Below are 25,037 nucleotides of genomic sequence, written 5' to 3'. Positions count from 1 at the left end.
TGGATACATTTCCAGCCAGACTGTCCTCATTCATTCTGTTTACAAAACTTCAGAGTAACAGGGGGGAGAATTTGGAGGGCATACATCCTGGGGGAGGTCAACTGCAACATTGATGCCTCTAGCTTGCACGTGATCCTTACTATGTACTCCTGAACCTGCGCCTGTCAAGATGACTGCCTGTAATTGCCCGAGAAAGCACTTTCCTGGGGGCACCTTCTTTGGGGGAACATAACTTGAATCCAATCTATCCAATCTTCACCAAACTTCGAGGGCAGATAGAGGAGAGTCAGCTAGAGATCCAATGCAAGTTGCTTGTCTCTAGCATGTCAGGGGAGCTGTTCTATTGCCTCACAAATCTCACCAGTTCATTTGGACTTGAATCATAGAATCATAGAGTTGGAAGGGGTCATACAGGCCATCTAGTCCAACCCCCTGCTCAACGCAGGATCAGCCCTAAGCATCCTAAAGCAAGTTCATGATGGTTCCTAGTGCATGGGCTGGGAGTGCCATGAACTGTGGACCACATTTTCCTGGTTAACTGCTCATCCCGATTTGCAATCAACAGCCTCAGAATCTTAAACTGCACTAGCACTACTGAGTAGCAGATATTTATGCAATGTATAGAGGCCCTAAATACAGCCAGAAGCAAAAACTGAATATCCTTTTCATGTGATAACAAATAGACAGTTCCAAGCCAAAAAAGCCAGGGCTTTAACTGGCAAGCTATTCAGTGTCCTTTCCAAACGCAGCAAGACTCTGAGGTCACAAAGATGTATTTGGCAGCACAAAACAACAGCACCAATCTTGCATGTAATGGAACTTAACTTTTACTCTATTACGTTTCAGCCTCATCTGACTGACTGATGATCTGTCTTTTTAACAGAATGGAATGCTAGTCGCACCAAGGGTTTTGTTTTGATCATGTATCTAATATTAGGTACATGTTTTCAAGTCTCATGGCCTGAACCCAAGTTAAGAACATGACCGTCCCAATGTCAACCTAGCCTAGCATTCTTTTTTCAATCGGATGTTGTTTCCGGACTTCATTTGACAACAAGGTTACTCTAGGTAAAGGTAAAGGTAAAGGTATCCCCTGTGCAAGCACCAAGTCATGTCTGACCCTTGGGGTGACGCCCTCTAGCGTTTTCATGGCAGACTCAATACGGGCTGGTTTGCCACTGCCTTCCCCAGTCATTACCGTTTACCCCCCAGCAAGCAAGCTGGGTACTCATTTTACCAACCTCGGAAGGATGGAAGGCTGTGTCAACCTTGAGCCGGCTGCTGGGATTGAACTCCCAGCCTCATGGGCAAAGCTTTCAGACGGCTGCCTTACCACTCTGCGCCACAAGAGGCTCTTAAGGTTACTCTATTCGAGTTCAAAAGTGAACACATACTAGAAAAGCCACACATTTAATCATAACCATATGCAGAATTAATACCTTTGGACGTAGCATGAGGATTTTAATAGTTGGTGAGCAGGTAGGAATTCGGCTGATACACTACCCACCCTACTATTAGAACCCTTTCTACCCAAGTCCAGGAAGCTGGGCTTTGCAATAGCATCTCATGAAGGAAGCAGGGGAGGGACTGAAAGCTGGGCTTATGCTGCCCCATACTGGGCTTATGCTGCCCTCTCAAAGTGGAGCCCAGGGTTACCCAGCCTTCTTCTACTTTACCTTTACGTCCACACCAGGAATGTAAAATACTGTTGTCTCCAAGTCAGTAGACTTTGTCCGCAGAGATGATGGCACTTTCTTTCCAGCCAGCAAGTGAGTAGTGGATGCGTAGTTAGTTTGAAATTCCTTCTTCTTTGAAGGAGACTCTTGGTCTAAACTTCTAGAACTCCGATCATAACTCCTGTAAATAAGGAAGAGTGCACAGTAGTGTCCAATAGGACATTGTATGGCATTATGTCATTTCTGACGTGTAAAATGAGAGGTATTAAATTATACTCCTATACATCTAGTCAGTGCCCATACTTTTTTTTACCATTCATTCCCATATCTTGCAGTCTGCAGCCTGTATTACAAAATATTCCCTCAGTGGTAAAACCTTCACAAGGTCCCAGGTTCAATCTTTGGCATCTCTAGCTAAAAGAATAAAGTTTGGGTGATTGGAAAGACCCAAGTGATGGGTGAAGACCCAAGACCCTGGAGACTCACTGCCAATCTGAGCAGACAATACTGACCCTGATGGACCAACTGATTACGTACAAAGCAATATCATGTGCGTTCCTGTGTTTAATTCATACTAATAGCTCCCGAGAACTTGAGAGCTAGTGATAGGAATACATAGGGACAGAGGCCACCTGCTTTAGGAGACATAATCTACATCTTTAGTAGTGGGGGCGGGAATAGGATTTTTCTGCCATGTTGGGGGTATCTGAAGTTTTTTTAAGACATTGTGACCCACCACCAGCCGGTTAGGGAGTGGTGGGAAAGAAATTGAATCATCATCATCATCATCATCATCATCATCATCATCATCATCATCATCATCATCATCATATAAAACAGGCTATAGCAGTTAACTGTATGACAGCTGACTTGACAGGAGAGCCAGTTTGGTGTAGTGGTTAGGAGTGCGGACTTCTAATCTGGCATGCCAGGTTCGATTCTGCGCTCCCCCACATGCAGCCAGCTGGGTGACCTTGGGCTCGCCATGGCACTGATAAAACTGCTCTGACCGGGCAGTGATATCAGCGCTCTCTCAGCCTCACCCACCCCACAGGGTGTCTGTTGTGGGGAGAGGAAAGGGAAGGCGACTGTAAGCCACTTTGAGCCTCCTTCGGGTAGGGAAAAGCAGCATATAAGAACCAACTCTTCTTCTTGTCTTGACAGTACAGTCTAGCAACCATCTAATTTATTTCTTGGGGCATACATAACAGGGCCTCCCAAAAAGATCAAAGCTGTTGAGTGGGTACCTATGGAACAAGCAATCTCTTAAATAACGGGCTCCAGACCATTTAGTCTTTTAAGGAAATTATGAGCATTTTAAAATGTGCCCAAGAGTAAATCGGCAGTCGGTTCACTTTTTAAAGACAGAGCAGCCAGCTTATTCAACTGCATGTATCCCATCCTGCATCCAGACACCAGAACATCCGCTGTCTCGACGTGCGATAACAAGTAGCAGAGTTAATTGTCATCAACAGTCTGATGACCAAACCTGCAGATTACCTCGCTCAATGTTTTCATGTCAAGGGCAATTCCATCAGAGTGATGGCAGCAGCTTTCCCCAGAGGTGCTCCATTACCAGCCACATGGACATAGCCACTGCTGTTTGGCTAACACCACCTCCTTGATGCACATGTTAGAGCAGATGTTTCATGTCAATATGCAGCCCTGAAATGCTATTCAAGGGATGCATCTATTCCTGGCTCCAGGCAGGTCAGCTTACTAATCTACACCCTTCAAGTAAATAGTAAAAACAGGCTGTTTGCCTGCAACTGTTGTTCTTCAGGTGGTCACCTGTGTGTTCACATGATCCACCTACCTTTCCCACAACAGATGCCTTTTGACCCTGGAGCACTGTCAATTAGCAGTAAAGGAACAACTCCTCAGGGCATGCATAATTTGAAGCTGAATTTCTGAAGGGCAAAGACTTCCTCCAACATCCTAGTACTAGGACTTTATACATTCTTCCCCTGTGTAGGCGCAAAGCCCATCTGCATGATGCACAGAGGCCAAAATTGTGGAGCTGTATTGTAGGGTCACATGCTATGCATACAAAAGAGGATCATGCTAAACGTCTACCTTTCCCACAGGAAACCCCCGGATATGCTAGACATTGCCAATGTTGAGACTTTAACGTTTCTACCTCCTTAAGCTTATGTCGTCATGTTCTTGCGGAAGTCTTGTTGGATGAAGGACACCTTTCCCACAGTCAATTTCAACACTAACGTCAAGCTCAAAGTCGATATCCCTCTCTGTCGTTGTGCCGGTCACACTTCTGTTGGCGGGAGTTGTTGGCCACCGTTCCGTAAAGAGTGGGTGCACAGCAGCAAAACCTGTTGCTTTCTTACGAGAAAGAGGCCTCCAGAAAGCAAAGAATTATTTAAATGTTTGACAAAATAAATTTGCTTGTCTCAGATAGCATTTCACAATACCACAAAGACTGCACAAGCCTACCAAAGATCTCGGGGGGGGGGGGCTCTGATTAAGTATCACATGCTTCCAAGTAGCTTGTTTTATTTATTACGGTCATTGACCAGCATCAAAGTATCTACAGACATACATTATTACAGCGTTTTAACCGGACATTTTGCATCAGGGAGTTGACAAAGGCACAAAACATGAATTCAGCATTTTGACAGTCAGGTCATTCAGCATCAACAATAGCCAAAGATTTCCGCACTCTGCTGGCAGTATAGCAAAACTTTGCCACCATGTAAGAAACAGAATTATCTTTATCTGCAAGCAAGATGTTAATTAGATGATCATCTGTAAGTCCAGGAAACCTTGATAACAAGGGCAAGATTAAATGGCTTCTGGCAACCTTATAAAAGTCACAGTATAATATAATGTGGGAAATTGATTCAATTACACCTGAATTGCAAGGGCATAATCGGTCCTCTATGGGCACACGCTGCAGTCTTCCACTTAGCAGTGCTGATGGAAATGTATTGAACCGGGCCCTCGAAAAAGTCCATCGAAAATAAAAATTCTGAATTGATGAGCAAATTCAATGTAACTGTACGCTTGTATTCAAGGAGCTCAAAATGTTTAAAGGACATTTCATGCCCCTCTATTCAAAACGTTTTAAATTAAGAGCAAGATCCCTGAATGCATATAATACATCATTTTATGTCAAATACATAGCCCAGAAGGAAAAGCAGTCATTCCATGATCATGCATGCAGGACACGCTACACACAATCCTCCTGATCTTCTGAAAGGGACTCTGCATGGATTTTGTAGCCTTGATATTCACTATGCATGTTCTAGGGGTGAAAATCGAGGTGTTGTCCTTTACAAAAGAGATCACAATTGAATGCATCAACAGGATCATGTTCAGTGTATTTATCCCTTTCACACTGACTGCTTGCGCACTGGGCACTTCACTGCCCCAGTTCCCGTGCAGGAGCACAAATCGGGCATGGATGAGGTGCACCAGGCCAAATGCTCCCTGGTGTGAGTGCCGGAAGAGGTGGGGCAACCTGCCACGACTAAAACTTCAGCCTGTAGCCCAGCATGAAACCTCCAGTGCATAAATGGTCACTGTGAAACAAACTGAAAAGAGCCATTATTTGGCTCTCTATTTTCACTCCTCACCATTCTAGAATGCCAGCCAGTCAAGAATTAACACTGAAGATTTTACACAGAAGACTGCTTTTGGTACAGTCTTCAATAAAAAGCTGTAAAGTTTACTCTAGCAACAAGCATTTGATTCTTTTATTCTTAAGAATATACTCACTGTGCCTTTCGGTAAAAATAATGGCCATCGTCATTTTTAGAATCCTCACTTGTTGAGGACAAACTTTTGTCTCGTCTTCCTCCTTCAGGCTGGAAGGGAATGTTTGGTGAGAAGACAGCTGGAGTTTTGGGTGAATGGAATACTGAGCATGATCCATCACTAGTGGATGAATAATGGAATGGACCATCAAGGGTTACCGGCAAAAGATCCGTTTCTGACTCCTCAGGAAACTGATAATAAAGAGGAAAAAAGACACTGAGGTTATATTTGGTGCTTCTACCAGAAGACCTCCTCAGATGTCCTAAAGGCAAAGCAAATAATCTTCAGAGTCATATTTTGGACAGGGCAAATGAGCCATACTACGCATCGTTGTACTATTTTATTATATTGTTATACTGTTATATTATACTGTTATACTGTTACAACCACTGTTATTAATTATTGTATGATTTTTAACAAAGATTGTTTCATGTATTGTTTATTAGTTCAATGTAAACCGCCCTGAGCCTTCGGGGAAGGCGGTATATAAATGTGAATGAATGAATGAATGAATGAATGAATGAATGAATGAATGAATGAATGAATTAAGCTTTATAAATCAATGAGTGAATAAGCTGGAGGAGAAATGAGCAAACATGTGATAACAAAGCACAGACTGACATACTAGTATAAAAATTGATTATTAAAGCAAAGCTATAGAAGCGCAGGATATCCTAAGGTGGCCTGTAAATGGGAGAAATGAATAGAAATTGTTAGTGAATGAAAGGGCATGCACGGTGTTGGAACAGAATGTACTCGCTTATCAAATACTAAATCAATAGCAGAACATTGAGAATTTTAGGACACTGCAAAGATCTACACATTCATATAGAAGTAGCATATTTGGATACAGAGTTGAACCCTTTAACACTGAACTCTTCAATAGTAAAGGTAAAGGTGAAGGTATCCCCTGTGCAAGCACCGGGTCATGTCTGACCCTTGGGGTGACGCCCTCCAGCGTTTTCATGGCAGACTCAATACAGGGTGGTTTGCCAGTGCCTTCCCCAGTCATTACCGTTTACCCCCCAGCAAGCTGGGTACTCATTTTACCGACCTCGGAAGGATGGCAGGCTGAGTCAACCTTGAGCCGGCTGCTGGGATTGAACTCCCAGCCTCATGGGCAAAGCTTTCAGACGGCTGCCTTACCACTCTGCGCCATAAGAGACTCTTAAATAGTATAGTACCAATATACCCATAATATGCAAGGGGGGGCATATCATTTTACCTTCCCCCCCACTATTTCCTTTTTCCTTCTATTGAAAGCCCCCGTAACCTCTCCCCTTTTCCTTCTCCCTTTGCTCCTTTCCACCCCAAGCCAACATACTTTTATTTGCCCTAGCCTTCAGGTTTTTCTGGGCAGAGATGCCTGCTTTTTAGTATTGTGAAAAAGAACAGACATGAAAGGAGTAGTACATAGTTCTTTCAAAGAATGATCAAGTGCAAGAAGGATCTTTAAACACTGCTCACCCTCATACTTGACCTGCGCAGTTTTTTACGGACATCTCGACCGATGTCATTTACAGCTACTGACTCCAGCGGCTGATAACGTTGAATCTCTTGGTAGATGGTTCCTTCGCTTGCACCCAACTTCCTGAGACCAATTAAAGTGACGGAAATTCTTAGCAAGTAATCAGAAGTACCAATTGCAGCGTTGATTATAAAACTGTAACCCTGCCTGCTAAAAGGCTTGCAGTTACCACGAGTCCTGTCCCAGACTATTTGGACTATTTGTTCAACTTCTCAGAACATTTTCCTTTGGAGAAAGCTTTTGTTACTATAATAAACCTTTTTACTCGGGATATAAGCCAGACAGTTTCTGGTGGCCACTAAGAATGTCTTCTAGGCAATTACCTTAAGTGAAAACCTGTAAAGTCAAAAAGAGGTAGTCCCCTTTTCTTAATGTGTTGCAAATATAAGAAGGGCTGGCTCTCCCATTTTAAAAACCTTAATAAAATGCCAACAGTAATGTTCCCAGTGATAATGTCACCTATAAAATCAGCTCTATATTAATTTACAGATGGTGGGCCAGAGGCAGAATCCTGGAGCTGAGGATTCTACAATGCAACCACATGGAGAGGGTGCTGACATAGCCCATATGGTGCCCACTGCTTGAATTTCTATATGGTATACCATGAGAAGCCACATAATGTGAGGACAAGTTGACTCTAGTTGAACTAAGGTTGGCCAGGCTGCTGCTGAGCTATTTCCCAAGCCCTGAGGGGGGACAGGGAGAAACTGCAGCAGCACTGCTATGGCTTCTGTGGTGCCACTTCTGACTGTAGAAGTGCAATTTATGCATCTCATCATAAACTGATGTGAAGGGAATGCAACAAGATACTAACTAAAGTATCTGTGGTGTTGCAGCTGTAGGGGCAGCAGCTCTTTTGCTGCGAGGATATGGGAAGAGAGCACAGCAGTGTTACTTTTGCTCCTATCAAGCATGGCTTGCCTGAAATCATAGGAAACATCCTTCTCTCAATGTCATTATTTTGCAGAAGACTCTGCTTGCTACAAAGTGGGGCTTTTCCCAGAAGATTACTGCATCCAAGAACCACTGCATGGTTTTTGGCCTAATAACTTTATCGACTTATCTTGCAACAATACGCTTGTGATGTTCTGATTTTCGCCCCTATATTTTTATTAAGGATTTTCATTCATAAAAGATACAAAATAAAAATTATCCTTCAACATGAGAGATAAAATAATCAACCATATTAAAGAAAGGCCAGGAAACTGGATCACTGAAAGATTCTGAGAGGAAAAAGAACAAGCATACTTACTTCAGATCACCAATTGCTTTGGCTTGTTCATTTCGTTCCCTTATATCTACCAAATGTTTGACATACTTTCTTCCTCTCTGCTCTCCAGTCTGGTTGTTAGCTGTTCCCTGTCTCCTACACTCAGCATTCTCCTATTTAAAAAGAGGGAGGATATATTTTCATTTCTGTTTACAGTGTCTGTTTTTTTAAAAGCAGAGCAGATTTTTCACCACGAATCAAAGCAGCATGCAAAATCACTTTCAAAAGAGGCCAACTCATTCTTGATTTGCCCGTGATCCACTAATTTCATCAGTCACTGAAAGATAAACTACCTGCAGTTCCCCATGAGCAAGACCTGCCCGCTTTTAAATGTGAATATTTAGAATCAGTAGCATCACTTGTCGCTGATCCCGAAAGATATTCTACAGGAACAGAATAATGTTGGCTTTTGGGGGCTCAAACCCAGCAGGTGATTTACAATCCACTGCCCAGAAGTGAGCTTGTGGACATCACCACATTGTGGACCACCATCTGATTTCTAAATGATAATAAATAGCAAGATTAATAATTCAGAAAACCTTGATGTCTCCGTTATCTTTATGGTCTGGCTCTTCTCTGAGGAATTCTGCAGATATTTGATCATTCTAGCCCTTTGAAAATATCCAAGATAAAGGGGCTTCCTGAAATTCTTCTACAACTACATATTCCAATTACTAACTCCATCACATTAACTAAAAATTATTGTTTGAAAACCCCTCTTCTCATTTAGATATGCCCATTAATTGCCCAATATAATTCTGCATTGACCGATCTATGGGGATACAGTTACAGTTGATATGTTAACGTTCAATGATTACTGTTGTTATTGTTACTATTGGTTGTTACTTAGCCATTACTATCACCTCGACTACTGTCTCTATTATTGTTTTTATTTTGTTCATGTTCTTGTGTTATGTAAACTGCCCTGAGCTGTAAGAAGATGGTGGTAAACTATAATAAACAAACAAACAAACAAATAGTTTAAAATCATCCAACACATTCTGTCCAATCTTGATTACCTGATCAGCTCACATGAAATATAGTCAAGGGCTTGGTATGCATGAGAATGAAATGCCTAAGACTGCTAACTTCTTGAAGAATTTGGTTTGTATCTTGATCTCTCCAGTTCTGGGGGCTCATTAGATGTTGCTAGTTTCAATTAGCCTCAAATGCCTGGAGAAAGAGTTCTATTTTGCAGGCCCTGCCAACTCCGCTAGCTCCAACAGGTCATGGAAATTTTCAGAGAGCTCATTCCACCAGGATAGAGAATGATCTTGTTCTGGTTGAGGCCTAATGTGCTTCCCTGGGGCCAGGGATTGCCAGCTGGTTGGCATTGGCTGAGCATAATGCTCTTGGGGGCATAGAAAGTATGACCTTGATGGTGATTACCAAGACTTTAAGCCTGATCTGGGCTTCAACTGACAGCCAGTGCAGTTGTTGGAATACAGGCCAGATGTGGGTCCTCCACAGTGTTCACGTGAGAACCCTGCCTACTGCATTCTGGACCAATTGTAGCTTCCGGATCAGGGATAAGGGTAGGATCACGTAGAGTGAGTTGCAGAAATCCAGCCTAGAGGTGACCATCGCATGGATCACTGTGGCTAAGGTTTATTTAGCCTTTGCCAGATTGGGAAAAAAGTCACTATTGCATTGTCTGATTCCATTATCGGGATGGAATAAAAACGAACAACCTGACTGTACATTTATTTGGAGGTGAGTTCAACTGATCAAGTCTTCACCCCTGAGACTGCAGCTACTTTTAGCTGCTATTTCAATTATATTAGAATGACCTTGAGATATATTCATTAGTCCACTAACCATGCTAACAGTGGGAGACATGGTATCAACTTCATCTTCATCAGAGAAGTCAGCCATGTTGATGGAGTTAAGGTCAGCAATGTCATCTAAATCTTCTTCTCCAGTCAATGTCGTAAGTGTATTTCCCAGAGCATTTGATCTTGTCCCAATGTTGGGATCCATATGCACATCAATGCCACACATCTTCCACAGCACATTAAGGGTCCATGTCCCAGCACTATTACTTTCTGTTTTAACAACAAAAAAAAGGAGTAACGTGCTTCACCAAGAGATTCAAAGAACACTAAAATGAAAGGCATGCATTTATTTAAACATTCATATTCCACCTGTCCAGCAGTTTGCTTCTGGGTTAGCTTACACAAAATTCCAGTAGGATTACAATAAAAATATAAAATGTTTATCAGTTATATTTATATGCCCCCAATTCCAGCACAGCTGGCTCACAACAAATAAAATGCAAAAAATAAAGCAACACAATCTCCATTCCGAACTCCCAACCCCCGTCAGTCCTGACAAAGCCCCCCCCCCCCCCCGGCCCCATGACTCTTTTTCTGGCTCCAGGGAGATGGTCAATGGCACACCAGAGGAGGGGAAGATCTTCCAATTCTACCTGGCCTCAACTGAAGGCCTAGCAGAACTCTCCCATTTGATATTCTCATTAATGGTTGAATGCAATGACCGGTCTCCAAGATACTAATTTTTCAGCTTACAAAAGACACTTGAAGCATGATTTGCAGCCATTCCTCCAACTGCACACCTTCACAATTTTTGTGGTGTCTGAGGACTGTCCCAGAAAGCAGGAAGAAAATTCTTCATCTAGTGCAACTCTGCTTGCACTAGAAAGTATCTATACCACTGAAAGACATACCTTTCTACAGTCTTTATTCATTCATTAAGAGAAAAAGGCAACAGATATTTTTTTAAAAGACTAGACTGGAATGACATGTAAGCACTGGAAATTGAAAACCAAACTCAAAGACTGAAATGGTTTTGAAGTCCAATATAGTTATGAAAATATCTGTATCGTGTGCCAGTGCAGATTCAGTCTTGTAATATCTTACCTACAGCTGCCTGTCCTGTTGTCCTTGAACAAACCTCATATGTACGATCGGGAACAACACCTAAAAGTGGAACCGGCATACAGTGAATCTACCATTGTATACTTCTCAAACTTGTGCAACTATACTAACCTTTAAGAAAAAACACACTATTAAGTTCTCTTTGAGGAGAAAGCACTGATATTGTAACCATTTCGACATTAGTTCTGAATTCCTGGTTAATATTGTATTTCCCTGTAGCATGGGCAAAATTCTACATCACTTTTCCTTATTGATACTAAACTATAGAGGTAAAAGATTACCCGCAGTTTCTTTTCTCTAAACAAGAAAGTACCCTGACCTGGATGGCCCAGGCTAGCCCAGTCTTGTTAGATGCTGGTAGTAGGGTTGCGTGCTCCGGAGCACTTTGGCGAGCACCGAAGCCCAAGGCAGCCAGCATCGCAGCGTGGAGGGGTGGCGCTGGCGTGCCAAGTGATGTGCCACCATCACCCCTCCCCTCTGTGCCACTGGCTGCCTCGGGCTTCGGTGCTCGCCAAAGTGGCCAAAGAGCAATGGAGCACATAACCCTAGCTGGACATTAAGCAGAGTTGGCTCTGGTTAGTACTTGGATGGGAGACCACCAAGAAAGTCCAGGGTTGCTTCACAGAGGCAGGCAATGGCTAACTACATCTGAACATCTCTTGAAAACCCTGCGGGATCACTATAAGTCAGTTGCAACTTGACAGCACTTTCCACCACCAGACATGAATGTGCAATTCAAATTCTAGAGTGTTCAGATGAGCACTGGCCAGACACAGATAACAGCAGACCACCTCTGTTTGTCTCTTGCTTTATAAACCCTAAAGGGTTGCCACAAATTGGTTTCAACCCAACAGCACTTTAAAGACAAACAACAAAAGAAATAGAAGTGCTTACAAGCATTCACGACTAGATCTCCTCGTACTTCTGGCTTCCAGTCATCCCAGCTTGTTTCAAAGCCATCCACAAAGCGGATACAGAAGTTTTTTAAATGTCCTTCGCTAACCAGGGATTCTGAAGAGCAGGCAGTAATTAAAGTGCTTTCAGTGGTCAAGACTAAAGCAGAGCCAGTGTCCCAATCAGCTGAGTGGTTAGACTGTTTATAAAATGAAAAGGCACAACGTATCCTGTAAGTCTGTTTATTTAAGTCACCAGCGAATTATAATGCAGATATTTACAATGAGGGGTACTAATTTCTCAGTCAATCATGTTTTTCTACAGTTCTGTCATCCTATACACACACATAAACATCCCATACTGGCTTATCAAAAATCATTGTAGAATAACGGTTCTGTCTTTCCCAAGAGGTACTGGCAACGTTTAATTGACAGTGGGCTACCTGGTACTTCTGCTATTAAAACTATACGGACATCTTCATTAACAAGCAAACTAGCACATGTAGAGGTCCACAGCACAAGTTTCTAACGCAACATGAACTCATGGGACCATCAGAAACATCTAAATCACTTACTTTCAGCTACATTCTAGTAAACATGGGGAAATACAGCTCACCAGATGTTGTGACTGAGATTACACATTACTTACATAGTACTTATTCTGTGTTTCTTTCTGTCCCCCAAAATTAATCTTGTGCCCCTGTCTCTGAATCTATACCAATATTAAAAGTATTATATTTATATGTTTTGGTTACTACTTTCAAACAATTTAAAACATAACAGGATATGTACTGTTCTCAAAATGCTGTGAAATATTGACTTGAGTTGTATAGTACAATTTATAGTATATATATTGTATACCACAATCCTAATGGTTGCATTTTCAGCAGTCAAACTGGCGTTTTCCAGTCTATATCACACTAGGGCCTAGTCTGTACACAAGAGATAATGCACTTTCAATGAACTTTAGAAGTAGATTTTCCTGTTCCGCACAGGAAAATACAGCCGCGAAAGCACATTGAACGTGCATTATCTCTTGTATGCAGACTAGGCCTAGGTCTCATAGGGAGTAGTCCTAAACAGGACTCTTTGGAAGTAAGTCCCTTTCTATTCAATTGGGCTTCCTCTAGTGTTTTTAGATTGCAGTATTGCTGCCACAGACAACTACTTTTTTATAGTTCCACAACATTAAGAATGTAGTTTACCAACGTTCAATTTTAGTGTCATTTATTAAACACTAGGCTTTGTTTTGAGGAATATATCTTAACCTTAAATCCTCCAGTTACAAGGTAACATTATCCAGTATCAATAGAGACATTTTATCCTATTGCGTTTTTTGCAATTACCAGACATATGTGTATTATTTATTTTATTGATGCCTTGAGATTTTAACATCTTGTTTATATACATTTGGCCTGAAATTTTGATTATGGGGTAAAAATTATTCATGTAAGTAACAACAGACATATATGCTGTATAATTTATGATAGGAGAAATATTTTCAGATGAAGCAAGTGAGAGACATGATGCTGCCCACTGCTTTCTTGAATTAAATACCACAAATAAAACTTATCTTAGGCCCATTATGCACGGCCGCCGAAACGGCGATTTCGGGTCACATGGAAAACGCGGAGGGGGAAGACGCGACGCATACCGGTTATACACGGGGCGGGGCGCGACGGCGGCAAAACCCAGAGTAACCGATTATGCACGCGCCGATCCTGGCGCCGCTTCTGGTTGCGCCCCGCTCACCCGGAAGCTGCGCTTTCTTCTGCGTTACACTGACGCGGCTTTTTCGGCGGCATGCACCGAAGCTGCGGCCGGTTGCAGCCGGCTCTGTGCGTTATCGGTGATTTTAGTCGCCGCCATTCCACCCCGAATGTGCGCTAAAACCCCCGTGCATAATGGGTCATATAGATTTTTTTCCTAGTCTCTGGGACTCAAATGTTTCTTATTAATTAAGTTCTTTATAAATCTCCATCTGTAATTTTATAATCCCTTTAAATCCAAACAGCATTAGTAGCTATGAAATGAAGTTGTACATTGTTCATGGCTACTATTAGGTATGTAATATATAAATGATTAACAGAGAATTAAATGTTTAAGAAAATACTTTTAAAGTTATTACATCCAGGCAGAAGGACAGGATGGAGTTTTTTTTCAAATAAATTAAATGAATAGTAATTAAAATTCTACGCTAAGGAAAATATTTTGATGTTTAAATTAATGTACTGTAGGTTTTTGGATAAGTTCATTGCCACAGTATCTAAGAAGCTTGTTAGAAGAATTTCTAGAACCAAAATTCCATTCTACCCCAAAATTTAAGTTCCACTGTAACTGTGGCAAATTGTTAGGTAATTAGTATTTTAGTTCACATTGTTAGCATAAAAATATTAGTTTGGCATTTCAAATTATAGCGTTAATGCAATATTAAAACTTCGAGACGGTTTTATGAAAAAATTTTGGATGTGGACAAATTGTTATTTCAATAATGAAATCATATATTCTTCAATACCTGTGGTGCACTTGTGATGGGCAGGCAAATTCCTAAATCATTAACTGCTAGCTGAAGAAAGAGTGTTCCCAATGCCTGAGCAGATGTCTGCTGGATTCCAGGTGACATGTCAACTATTTCCTTTGTGGCCATGTGGATGTCTTTACGCAAGGCCAGTCTCTGTTCACTCCAGTTGTCATAAGCAGCCTTATAATTCAGCCAGAAAAGCACAGCTTTTTAGGGGAAAAAACATTTTGCACAATGTTAGCTCATAAGTGCGTATAACCTCACCTTGCTTTTAGCAATAATGCTATCCCAGAAGAGCTAGAAAGTTATTTGCATTTCAGTTCCCAAAGTATGTTGAAGAACAAAGGCAGCATATTGCCTGAAATTGGGATTTCTTTAAATTTCAAACGAAGAAGAAGAAGAAGAAGAAGAAGAAGAAGAAGAAGAAGAAGAAGAAGAAGAAGAAGAAGAAGAAGAAGAAGAGTTGGTTCTTATATGCTGCTTTTTCCTACCCGGAGGAGGCTCAAAGCGGCTTACAGTCACCTTCCCATTCCTCTCCCCACAACAGACACCCTGTGAGGTGGGTGAGGCTGAGAGAGCCCTGATATCACTGGCTGGTCAGAACAGCTTTATCAGTGCCGTGGCGAGCCCAAGGTCACGCAGCTGTCTGCATGTGGGGGAGTATAGAATCGAACCCAGCATGCCAGATTAGAAGTCTGTACTCCTAACCACTACACCAAACTGGCTCTCTAATACATTTTCCTCCCCAAATACTGGTGTTCAGAAGGCATATAAATCTTCATACAACAGACACAGCATCTAGCAGTACCTCTATCAAAGGCCACAGGCTGAGCAAAGACAACGGGTCTGTTCAAAGTGATGAGCACAGCTGCACGATCCGATGAGCCACCGATTTCCTCTCTGAGGGCTTTTCTTAAACCAATTCCAGTCTTAAAAGAAGCAACCTGATGGAAGTCTGATCCAGCTTCTTCATAAACCTTCAGATAGCCCAGAGATATTAAACATGAGACTTCAACATTAAAAAGGACCCACTTTGACATCGTACAAACAAACTAAAATTCAGGGTGGTTGTTCATTTCCACAGTGTTTTGCAAAGCTGTTTTTGGCATCTCCTTTTAAATCTTATTTTGAGAACCATACGAAGGATGTAAACTTACTTGATGTTTAACACTTTGCCCTAATGCCGGATTCAAATCCACCTGGCATTTACCAAAAAGCTTTAAGGAGCTGCTACTGCCAGGCACTGCTTTTGTTTGGATTCTGTTGGACAGCTCCAGTTCTGTCAATCCTGTTTCGAATCTTACAGCCCTCACGGATGGTGTTGTGGCTGTCACCTGGATACCCTGGTAAGAAAAACAAAAGCTATTAAAGTTATGCTTCAGTGGTCTCTCAAACATTTTTTAAAGAAAGTTCTCAATAAGTTTTCTGTCTTTCAACAGTTTTCATGAAAAAGTAGTTGCCTAAAATAACTTGCAAAATCAGCAGTAGAAGAAGAAGAGTTGGTTCTTATATGCCACTTTTCCCTACCCAAAGGAGGCTCAAAGCGACTTACAGTCACCTACCCATTCCTCTCCCCAAAACAGACACCCTGTGAGGTGGGTGAGGCTGAGAGAGCGCTGATATTCCTGCTCGGTCAGAACAGTTTTATCAGTGCTGTGGCGAGCCCAAGGTCACCCAGCTGGTTGCATGTGGGGGAGTGCAGAATCGAACCCGGCATGCCAGATTAGAAGTCCGCACTCCTAGCCATTACACCAAACTGGCTCTCAATTGGACGTTAGCCAGTTGGACATTAGCTGAGGCATTTGCAAGTCACTTTGCAGACAAAACCTTGAGGATTCGCCATGACCTTTCTCTAACTTTGGACACAGTAAGTGAACTAGAGGCCCCTTGTCCGTCTTTGGAGAGGACAAGGAGTCACTTCAGACGACTCTCACTAAATGAAGTGGACAGGATGCTGGCAGCACTGAGGCAACCTCTAGACCCATGTCCATCGTGGCTCCTAAAAACAACAGGCATAAGCATTGGAGCCCCCCTCTGGGAAATAATCAACCTCTCCCTCTCAGCAGGAGAATTCCCGGAGGGATTAAAAGAGGCAGTGGTAGGCCCGTTGCTCTAGTATTGCCAATGGTCAAAGAAAGAGGCAGAAATCTCTGGCTTGAGGAATGAGACGAGGAAATGGTTCCCAGAAGGGAGCGCCCCAAGAGTTACTCAAACGCCTCCTTGTTTCTTGCAATGCAAAGAAGACCCTCATCTTTTCTCCCCCCCCCCATTCTTGCTAAGATTGTTCTTTCACAACAACCTGTACATGTCTCAAAGACAGAAACGTCCCTCTTTGTTTACAGGCTTCCTATGGAGGTAGGAGTGGGGTGTTAAAAATTATCCCCTCCAGGTGTCAAATACACTAGGTACACGAGTGTTTGGAAGCCAATTGTTTTGGCTGAAAAATGAGGTAGAATACAACATAATCATTTAAAATTGCAAGTAAATCTAAGATTACCCTTAAGCTTAAAAGGGCAGAACAGTAGGGATCTGCTATTTATGAAGAAGCAGAATAGACACAGAAAAAAGAACAAGGAGCACCCTTCCTACTGAGAATGAGGTAGTCTAAGACGTGATGCAGGGCATAACCTACTCATTATGGCTCAAAAACTGATTAAACGCATATTATTAATGTGCTTTTAAAATGGGGGAAAGGTACCCCTAGTCACACTGTGGCAAACATACAAGAGACAAAAACTACCTTAAACTGTAGACTGAAAGAATAGAGGAGAATCTTTGGCTTCTCTCCATCCGTTGTCCCATCATGCTCATTCCAAAGAGGAATAGGCTGCTCCACTCCTGCAAGGATATTTCGTATATTTCCAGAATATTGCAAAGGATTACAAATTTTCATATTGTTTATAGATAAAACCTAGGAGCTGTGCAGTGGTTTAATTCCCAGTCTGCCATGCAAACGTGCTTGGTGACTTTCAGCTTAGCCTGTCTTTCAGGGTTAGTGTGAGTGTTAAATGGTGAACAGGAGACCAATATAAGCTACTCTGGGTTCCCTATTGGGGGAATAGTTGAGACATGCTTGAAATAAATACAATCCATCCAACACAGCTTTTGTCAATCTTATTCTGAAGTCAATCTCATAAAAGAGGAGCCAGATTTGAACGTTCAAGAAAGTATGGCACTGGTTTTCCTAGCACACACTTGATTATTTCTTGCTTCATTTAAACCATAAACAATGGGTTAGTTTTGACAAGTTTTTCCACTTGTGAAAAAAGACCTTTAAAATGCTACAAGAAGGATTATTTGTTTGTTTATTTGATTTATATCCTGCTGCTCTCGAGACTGTCTCAGGGCAGGTTACAGTCACAACGTTAAACCCCACAAAGATAAAAATGTGAACAATTAAAACCCCACAGTGGTTAAAATGTACCTGGCGGCAGACCCCCATCCCCTCTCTTCCCGCTCGGCCCCTCCCTCACCCAGCTCTTCAGGGGGGGATACTAGGGGTGCCTGACTTCTCTGAATGAACAAAGGCCATGTAGTATGGGGGCTGTAACTAAAGAAGGGGATTGTGTGAGATCTAGTGGAAAAGCTGGTTCTATCTACTAGAAAGTAACATTCGACTAAAATTCAAAAGCCATTACACTTACCTGAAACCGTCTGTATCACTTCATTGAGCTCTTTCAAGAAGACTTTCTGAACAAAAACTAGGTGGTTCAAAAGGTCTGTGGTAAGATTATGTTCAAATGAACCAACCTGGCAGAGAAAGATAATGCTTATCATAAACGAATGCCTGATAAAACTGGCTTCAAGAACAAAGGGGGGGGGGGGATAAAATCTATTCCTGCACTAAACATTTTCCCGCTTCAAGTAAACCAGATTGAAAATTTGTTAAGACAACTTTCTACTAAAAATGTGTGCAAAGATCTACATGATAACAGCAGAGGTATCCTCCAGTCTTACAATACAGCAGAGGTTTTCAAGCTGTATTATGGGCACCACCAGCCTGACACAGGATTTCTATAACTATTAATTTGTTCATTCCCAAGGATAAATATAATAACAAACAGCCTGTAAACATATACATTTCCTTCTCAGAAAAAGCATGGTGGGACCCAGGTTCTCTGACAGAACAGTTGCTGGAATGTTAGATACAAAAGGCTGAGGACCATGTTTATAGCATCACAACAAAAATACTGTTCTATGCAGAAACAAATGTTAAAACTCACGTATAATAAAATAACTTTCCAAGATAGTGGCAGTCTTGAATACAAACCTCAGCAACGCAACGCGAGGAATTTCCCTGTAGATAATAACCCTGTTGAGTCGGTAGCTCATCTATATTCCATGTCTGATCTGTATAGCTGTCATGTTCCTCCATAGTGCATTTAACCGACATGGTTACAGGAGGAAGGTTAGTACTGGCTGACGGAGGGATGGAAGACATATCAGTGGCAGAAGCTTTAAAAGTACATCGCAGCCTGTGATTTGGCAAGTCAAATGTAAACCTTGTTTGTGCACCTGCAAAACCAGGAGATATGGCTAAATTTAGTATCATACATTAGCAATACAAACTACAGAGATAGCCACCTATCTTCTGCTTCATGGGTCAAAGCTACCTGTGCTCTCTCTGCAAGTGATGCTCAAGCTGCTCAGTTAAACTGCCTGTGTGTAGAGGGAATGTTTCATCCCAAACCCCAACCAAATTTTCACCAAGATTCATACGTGGCAAAGATATAGTGGTTAAACTTTAGCAAATGTAGGCCACAGTGAACATGTTGGAAATTCTGAGAACTATTCATATGCCTTCATGGCTGTTCTTTTTTTAAAAAAATGCTGCTGACACGAAGGGATTTTTAATATTATAATATACACTTATAGTAAAAGGTTTTCAAAATTACAAAGAATGGGAGTCCTGCCCTCCTACATTCTCCAAAGAAAGCCACTAGTATTAGTTCTTGCATTAAACAAGAAGTCTAATATGATGTTCCTCAGAGATGGAACCATAACCATGAGGAATCCATATTTCTTTACCCATAAGCAAAAACATAAAAAGCACCCAACAGGATTTAGGAAGGTTTCCTATTAAACTGGCCCATTCCCCCAGACCTGGCACATTATGAATTTTTTTGCTGTCCTCTCAAGTTTCTAAAGAAATTCCCTAGCAATATTGGAGTGCTGTTGTTAGGAAATGACAACAGCCAAAATGCTGTACGTGAAAATTTTGTCATGTGTTGCTCTGGACTGTGACCATAAGCCGCATTTCAAACTGCAATAATTATTGACTGATAGTTACATTATAAATATTTGAGAATAATTTAAATTTTGCACTTTATTCTCATTTAAGTTTTTAAAAATCTTAACTAAAATATTTCAAACCCTGTGCCTTTTCCTGTCTCCTCCAAGCATCCTTGTCATGTCACACACAGAGCTCAGAGAAGGGAGTCGTCAAAGGAAAGCCGTGGAAAAACTGACTGGAAGCATCAGTGCTTTTGAATGAACCCATTGCAAGTAGAATTGTTATGTGATATATTACAAGTGGAATCTTTTAATGATGACATGATATTTGTGATATTCCCTAAATAGAGATCCATGAAGCTCATTGGAACAGTTACCTGTCCTTCCATGGCTTCTCATTCTTCCCATCTTGTACTCTGCTTTTAAGGATGGCAAGAGGGATGCTCCAATAGCAATTCCATCAGTCCTGGCACTGAATTTAAGAACAATGGGCTTCTTCTCCAAGCCCTCAGGCAACTGCGGAAATTCACTGGTCTCAATAGGTGTCTGGTTTACGCTTGTAGGCATGTTTTCTGCAGGTAATGGCGTTGCTGTGTCTTCTTTTGTAGGCTGCGGTCTGTTTATATGACAAAGAAACACAAATTATTAGACACACAATAGACATTGGGTCCCAGATGCCTGATTATAATACATAATATAGGCATGACCAGGCAAATTTACAGGAAATCTCCCAATGGCAACCTATCTCGAGTCAAATACTTACACTGTCGATGGCTGTCTGATGAGGTCAGAGATCTGTTTTGAAAGCTGATGAGAACTCCACACCGTCATGCTGTGAAGGGCAGCTGGATGTCGAGGAATGTTGATACTGAGAGCACCAACTTTTAATACTGCAGCATTATTTGTTTTCAGCCCTCTTGGGGCACTGTGAAGAGCCTGTGATTTGGCAATGCTACATTTCACCACCGTTCGAAGACGGTGCACATCACCACATTGTGGACCACCATCTGATTTCTAAATGATAATAAATAGCAAGATTAATAATTCCGAAAACCTTGATGTCTCCGTTATCTTTATAGCCTGGCTCTTCTCTGAGGAATTCTGCAGATATTTGATCATTCTATCCCTTTGAATATTTCCAAGATACCTGTTCTTCCTGAAATTCTTCTAGCTATGTATTCAAATTACTAAAACTCATGTATAATAAAATAACTTTCCAAGATAGTGGCCATCTTGAATACAAACCTCAGCAACGCAACGCGAGGAATTTCCCTGTAGATTATAACCCTGTTTAGTCGGTAGCTCATCTATACTCCATGTCTGATCTGCATAGCTGTCATGCTCCTCCATGATGCATTTAACTGACATGGTTACAGGAGGAAGGTTAAGACTGGCTGACGGAGGGATGGAAGACATATCAGTTGCAGAGACTTTAAAAGTACATCGCAGCCTGTGATTTGGCAATTCAAATGCAAACCTTGTTTGTGCACCTGCAAAACCAGGAGATATGACTACATTTAGTATCATACATTAACAATACAAATAACTACAGAAATAGCCACCTATCTTCTGCTTCATGGGTCAAAGCTACCTGTTCTCTCTCTGCAAGTGATGCTCAAGCTGCTCAAATTGCCTGTGTGTGGAGGGAATGTTTCATCCCAAACCCCAACCAAATTTTCACCAAGATTCATACGTGGCAAAGATAAAGTGTTTAACCTTTAGCAAATGTAGACCACAGAGAACATGTTGGAAATTCTGAGAACTATTTATACGCCTTCATGGCTGTTCTTTTTTTTTTAATTGCTGCTAAGATGTATGGCAAAGGGATTTTTAATATTATAATATACACTTACAGTAAAAGGTTTTCAAAATTACAAAGAATGGGAGTCCTGCCCTCCTACATTCTCCAAAGAAAGCCACTAGTATTAGTTCTTGCATTAAACAAGATGTCTAATATGATGTTCCTCAGAGATGGAACCATAACCATGAGGAATCCACATTTCTTTACTCATAAGCAAAAACATAAAAAGCACCCAACAGGATTTAGGAAGGTTTCCCATTAAATTGGCCCATTCCCCGAGACCTGGCACATTATGAATTGTTTTTGCTGTCCTCTCAAGTTTCTAAAGAAATTCCCTAGCAATATTGGAGTGCTGTTGTTAGGAAATGACAACAGCCAGAATGCTGTACGTGAAAATTTTGTCATGAGTTGCTCTGGACTTTAACCATCAGCCGCATTTCAAACTGCAATAATTATTGACTGATAGTTACATTATAAATATTTGAGAATAATTTAAATTTTGTACTTTATTCTCATTTAATTTTTAAGGAACTAATATGTCATGTTTTACAAATTCAGCATGCAATTTTACAGCAATTTTACAGTTTCAGTTCCTTAAAAGCATCAATGCTTTTGAATGTACCCATTACAAGTAGAATTATTATGAGATATATTACAAGTGGAATCTTTTAATGATGCCATGATATTTGTGATATTCCCTAAATAGAGATCTATGAAGCTCATTGGAACAGTTACCTGTCCTTCCATGGCTTCTCATTCTTCCCATCTTGTACTCTGCTTTTAAGGATGGCAAGAGGGATGCTCCAATAGCAATTCCATCAGTCCTGGCACTGAATTTAAGAAGAATGGGCTTCTTCTCCAAGCCTTCAGGCAACTGTGGAAATTCACTGGTCTCAATAGGCGTCTGGTTTACGCTTGTAGGCGTCTTTTCTGCAGGTAATGGCGTTGCAGTGTCTTCTTTTGTAGGCTGCGGTCTGTTTATTTTACAAAGAAACACAAATTATTAGACACAAAATAGACATTGTGTCCCAGTTGCCTGATTATAATACATAATATAGGCATGACCAGGCAAATTTACAGGAAATCTCCCAATGGCCACCTATGTCGAGTCAAATACTTACACTGTCGATGGCTGTCTGATGAGGTCAGAGATCTGTTTTGAAAGCTGATGAGAACTCTGCACCGTCATGCTGTGAAGGGTAGCTGGATGTTGAGGAATGTTGATACTGAGAGCACCAACTTTGAATACTGCAGCATTATTTGTTTTCAGCCCTCTTGGGGCACTGTGAAGAGCCTGTGATTTGGCAATGCTGCATTTCTCCACCGCTCTAAGACGGTGGACATCACCACATTGCGGACCACCATCAGATTTCTAAATGATAATAAATAGCAAGATTAATAATTCAGAAAACCTTGATGTCTCCGTTATCTTTATGGTCTGGCTCTTCTCTGAGGAATTCTGCAGATATTTGATCATTCTAGCCCTTTGAACGTTTCCAAGATACCTGTTCTTCCTGAAATTCTTCTAGCTATGTATTCAAATTACTAACTCCCTCACATTAACTAAAAATTATTGTTTGAAAACCCCTCTTCTCATTCAGATGGGCCCATTAAATAGAATAAGGAGTAATTCTGCATTGACCGATCTATGGGGTTACAGTTACAGTTGATATGTTAACGTTCAATGATTACTGCTGTTATTGTTACTATTGGTTGTTACTTAGCTTAGCCATTTCTATCACCTCAACTACTGTCTCTATTATTGTTTTTATTTTGTTCATGTTCTTGTGTTATGTAAACTGCCCTGAGCTGTAAGAAGAGGGCGGTAAAATATAATAAATAAATTATCAAACAAACAAATAGTTTAAAATCACCCTACACATTCTGTCCAATCTTGATTACCTGATCAGCTCACATGAAATATAGTCAAGGGCTTGGTATGCATCAGAATGAAAGGCCTAAGGAAAATGTGTGCAAAGATCTACGTGATAACAGCAGAGGTATGCTTCAGTCTTACAACACAGCAGAGGTTTTCAAGCTGTATTATGGGCACCACCAGCCTGACACAGGATCTCTATAACTATTAATTTGTTCATTCCCAATGATAAATATAATAACAAACAGCCTGTAAACATATACATTTCCTTCTCAGAAAAAGCATGGTGGGACCCAGTGTCTCTGACAGAACAGTTAGATACAAAAGGCTGAGGACCATGTTTATAGCATCACAACAAAAATACTGTTCTAGGCAGAAACAAATGTTAAAACTCATGTATAATAAAATAACTTTCCCAAATAGTGGAAGTCTTGAATACAAACCTCAGCAACGCAACGCGAGGAATTTCCCTGTAGATAATAACCCTGTTTAGTCGATAGCTCATCTGTGCTCCATGTCTGATCTGTATAGCTGTCATGCTCCTCCATGATGCATGTACCCGACAGGGTTACAGGAGGAAGGTTAAGACTGGCTGACGGAGGGATGGAAGACATATCAGTGGCAGAGACTTTAAAAGTACATCGCAGCATGTGATTTGGCAATTCAAATGTAAACCTTTTTTGTGCACCTGCAAAACCAGGAGATATGGCTAAATTTAGTATCATACATTAGCAATACAAATCACTACAGAAATATTTATTTTTATTTATTTTTATTTATTATATTTATATACCACCCTCCCCGGGGGCTGAGGGCGGTTTACATAATAACACAAGAACAATACATGGAACAGTCTTATAAAACATTTGGGTAACGGTGCAATAATAACATAATTGTAAACATATAACATAATTGTGTAACCAATATACAATTCAACGTTGCAACATACAAACAGGTCCAGGGTGTATAGGTGGTGCTCTGAGGGGGGCGGGGAGCAGGGGGCCTTTGGTCGCTGTTGGTTATATATATCTGGTCGCAACCAAATGCCTGGCGGAAGAGCTCCTCCTTGCAGGCCCTGCGGAACTGTTTAAGCTCCGTCAGGGCCCTGATCTTCTCCGGGAGCTCGTTCCACCAGGTGGGGGCCAGAACAGAGAATGCTCTGGCCCTGGTTGAGACCAGGCGGACTTCTTTAGGGCCAGGGACCTTTAGCTGGTTGGTAGCAGTCGAGCGCAGGGCTCTTTTGGGGGCGTAGGCAGGGAGGCGGTCCCTCAGGTACACTGGGCCCTGACCGCATATGGCCTTGAAGAACCTTTAGTCTGATCCAGAATTCAACTGGGAACCACTGCAGTTGATGGAGAATGGGCCGGATGTGGGATCTCCACGGTATTGCAGTGAGGATCCTGGCTGCTGCATTTTGAACCAGCTGTAGCTTCTGGGTCAAGACTAAGGGCAGGCCTGTGTAGAGCGAGTTACAAAAGTCCAGTCTAGAGGTGACCGTCGCATGGATCACTGTGGCTAGGTGTTCCGGGGCCAGGTAGGGCGCTAGTAGCTTGGCTTGGTGGAGGTGGT

At 41.6% G+C, this 25,037-nt stretch overlaps 1 protein-coding gene across 1 annotated transcript in view; it reads right to left on the bottom strand.

Moving 5' to 3' along the window:
- The window catches only part of LOC143841965 (bridge-like lipid transfer protein family member 1), a 59,047-nt gene that overhangs the window by 8,466 nt on the left and 25,544 nt on the right, over positions 1-25,037 (bottom strand). The window contains exons 15-34 of the mRNA XM_077346514.1: positions 23,912-24,156; positions 22,714-22,964; positions 22,328-22,566; positions 21,037-21,281; positions 20,555-20,805; positions 20,169-20,407; positions 18,830-19,074; positions 18,204-18,309; positions 17,300-17,397; positions 15,717-15,902; positions 15,368-15,536; positions 14,554-14,765; positions 12,040-12,238; positions 11,128-11,187; positions 10,067-10,293; positions 8,231-8,361; positions 6,918-7,041; positions 5,412-5,641; positions 3,817-4,032; positions 1,677-1,857 (exon numbers count right to left, since the gene is read on the bottom strand). Of these exons, the coding sequence (XP_077202629.1) occupies positions 1,677-1,857; positions 3,817-4,032; positions 5,412-5,641; positions 6,918-7,041; positions 8,231-8,361; positions 10,067-10,293; positions 11,128-11,187; positions 12,040-12,238; positions 14,554-14,765; positions 15,368-15,536; positions 15,717-15,902; positions 17,300-17,397; positions 18,204-18,309; positions 18,830-19,074; positions 20,169-20,407; positions 20,555-20,805; positions 21,037-21,281; positions 22,328-22,566; positions 22,714-22,964; positions 23,912-24,156 (3,854 nt within the window). The remainder of the gene's footprint in view (positions 1-1,676; positions 1,858-3,816; positions 4,033-5,411; positions 5,642-6,917; positions 7,042-8,230; positions 8,362-10,066; positions 10,294-11,127; positions 11,188-12,039; positions 12,239-14,553; positions 14,766-15,367; positions 15,537-15,716; positions 15,903-17,299; positions 17,398-18,203; positions 18,310-18,829; positions 19,075-20,168; positions 20,408-20,554; positions 20,806-21,036; positions 21,282-22,327; positions 22,567-22,713; positions 22,965-23,911; positions 24,157-25,037) is intronic.

The sequence above is a fragment of the Paroedura picta genome, chromosome 7 (genome assembly GCF_049243985.1).
Source record: "Paroedura picta isolate Pp20150507F chromosome 7, Ppicta_v3.0, whole genome shotgun sequence".
NCBI lineage: Eukaryota > Metazoa > Chordata > Lepidosauria > Squamata > Gekkonidae > Paroedura > Paroedura picta.
This window is presented reverse-complemented; position numbering and strand designations above follow the sequence as displayed.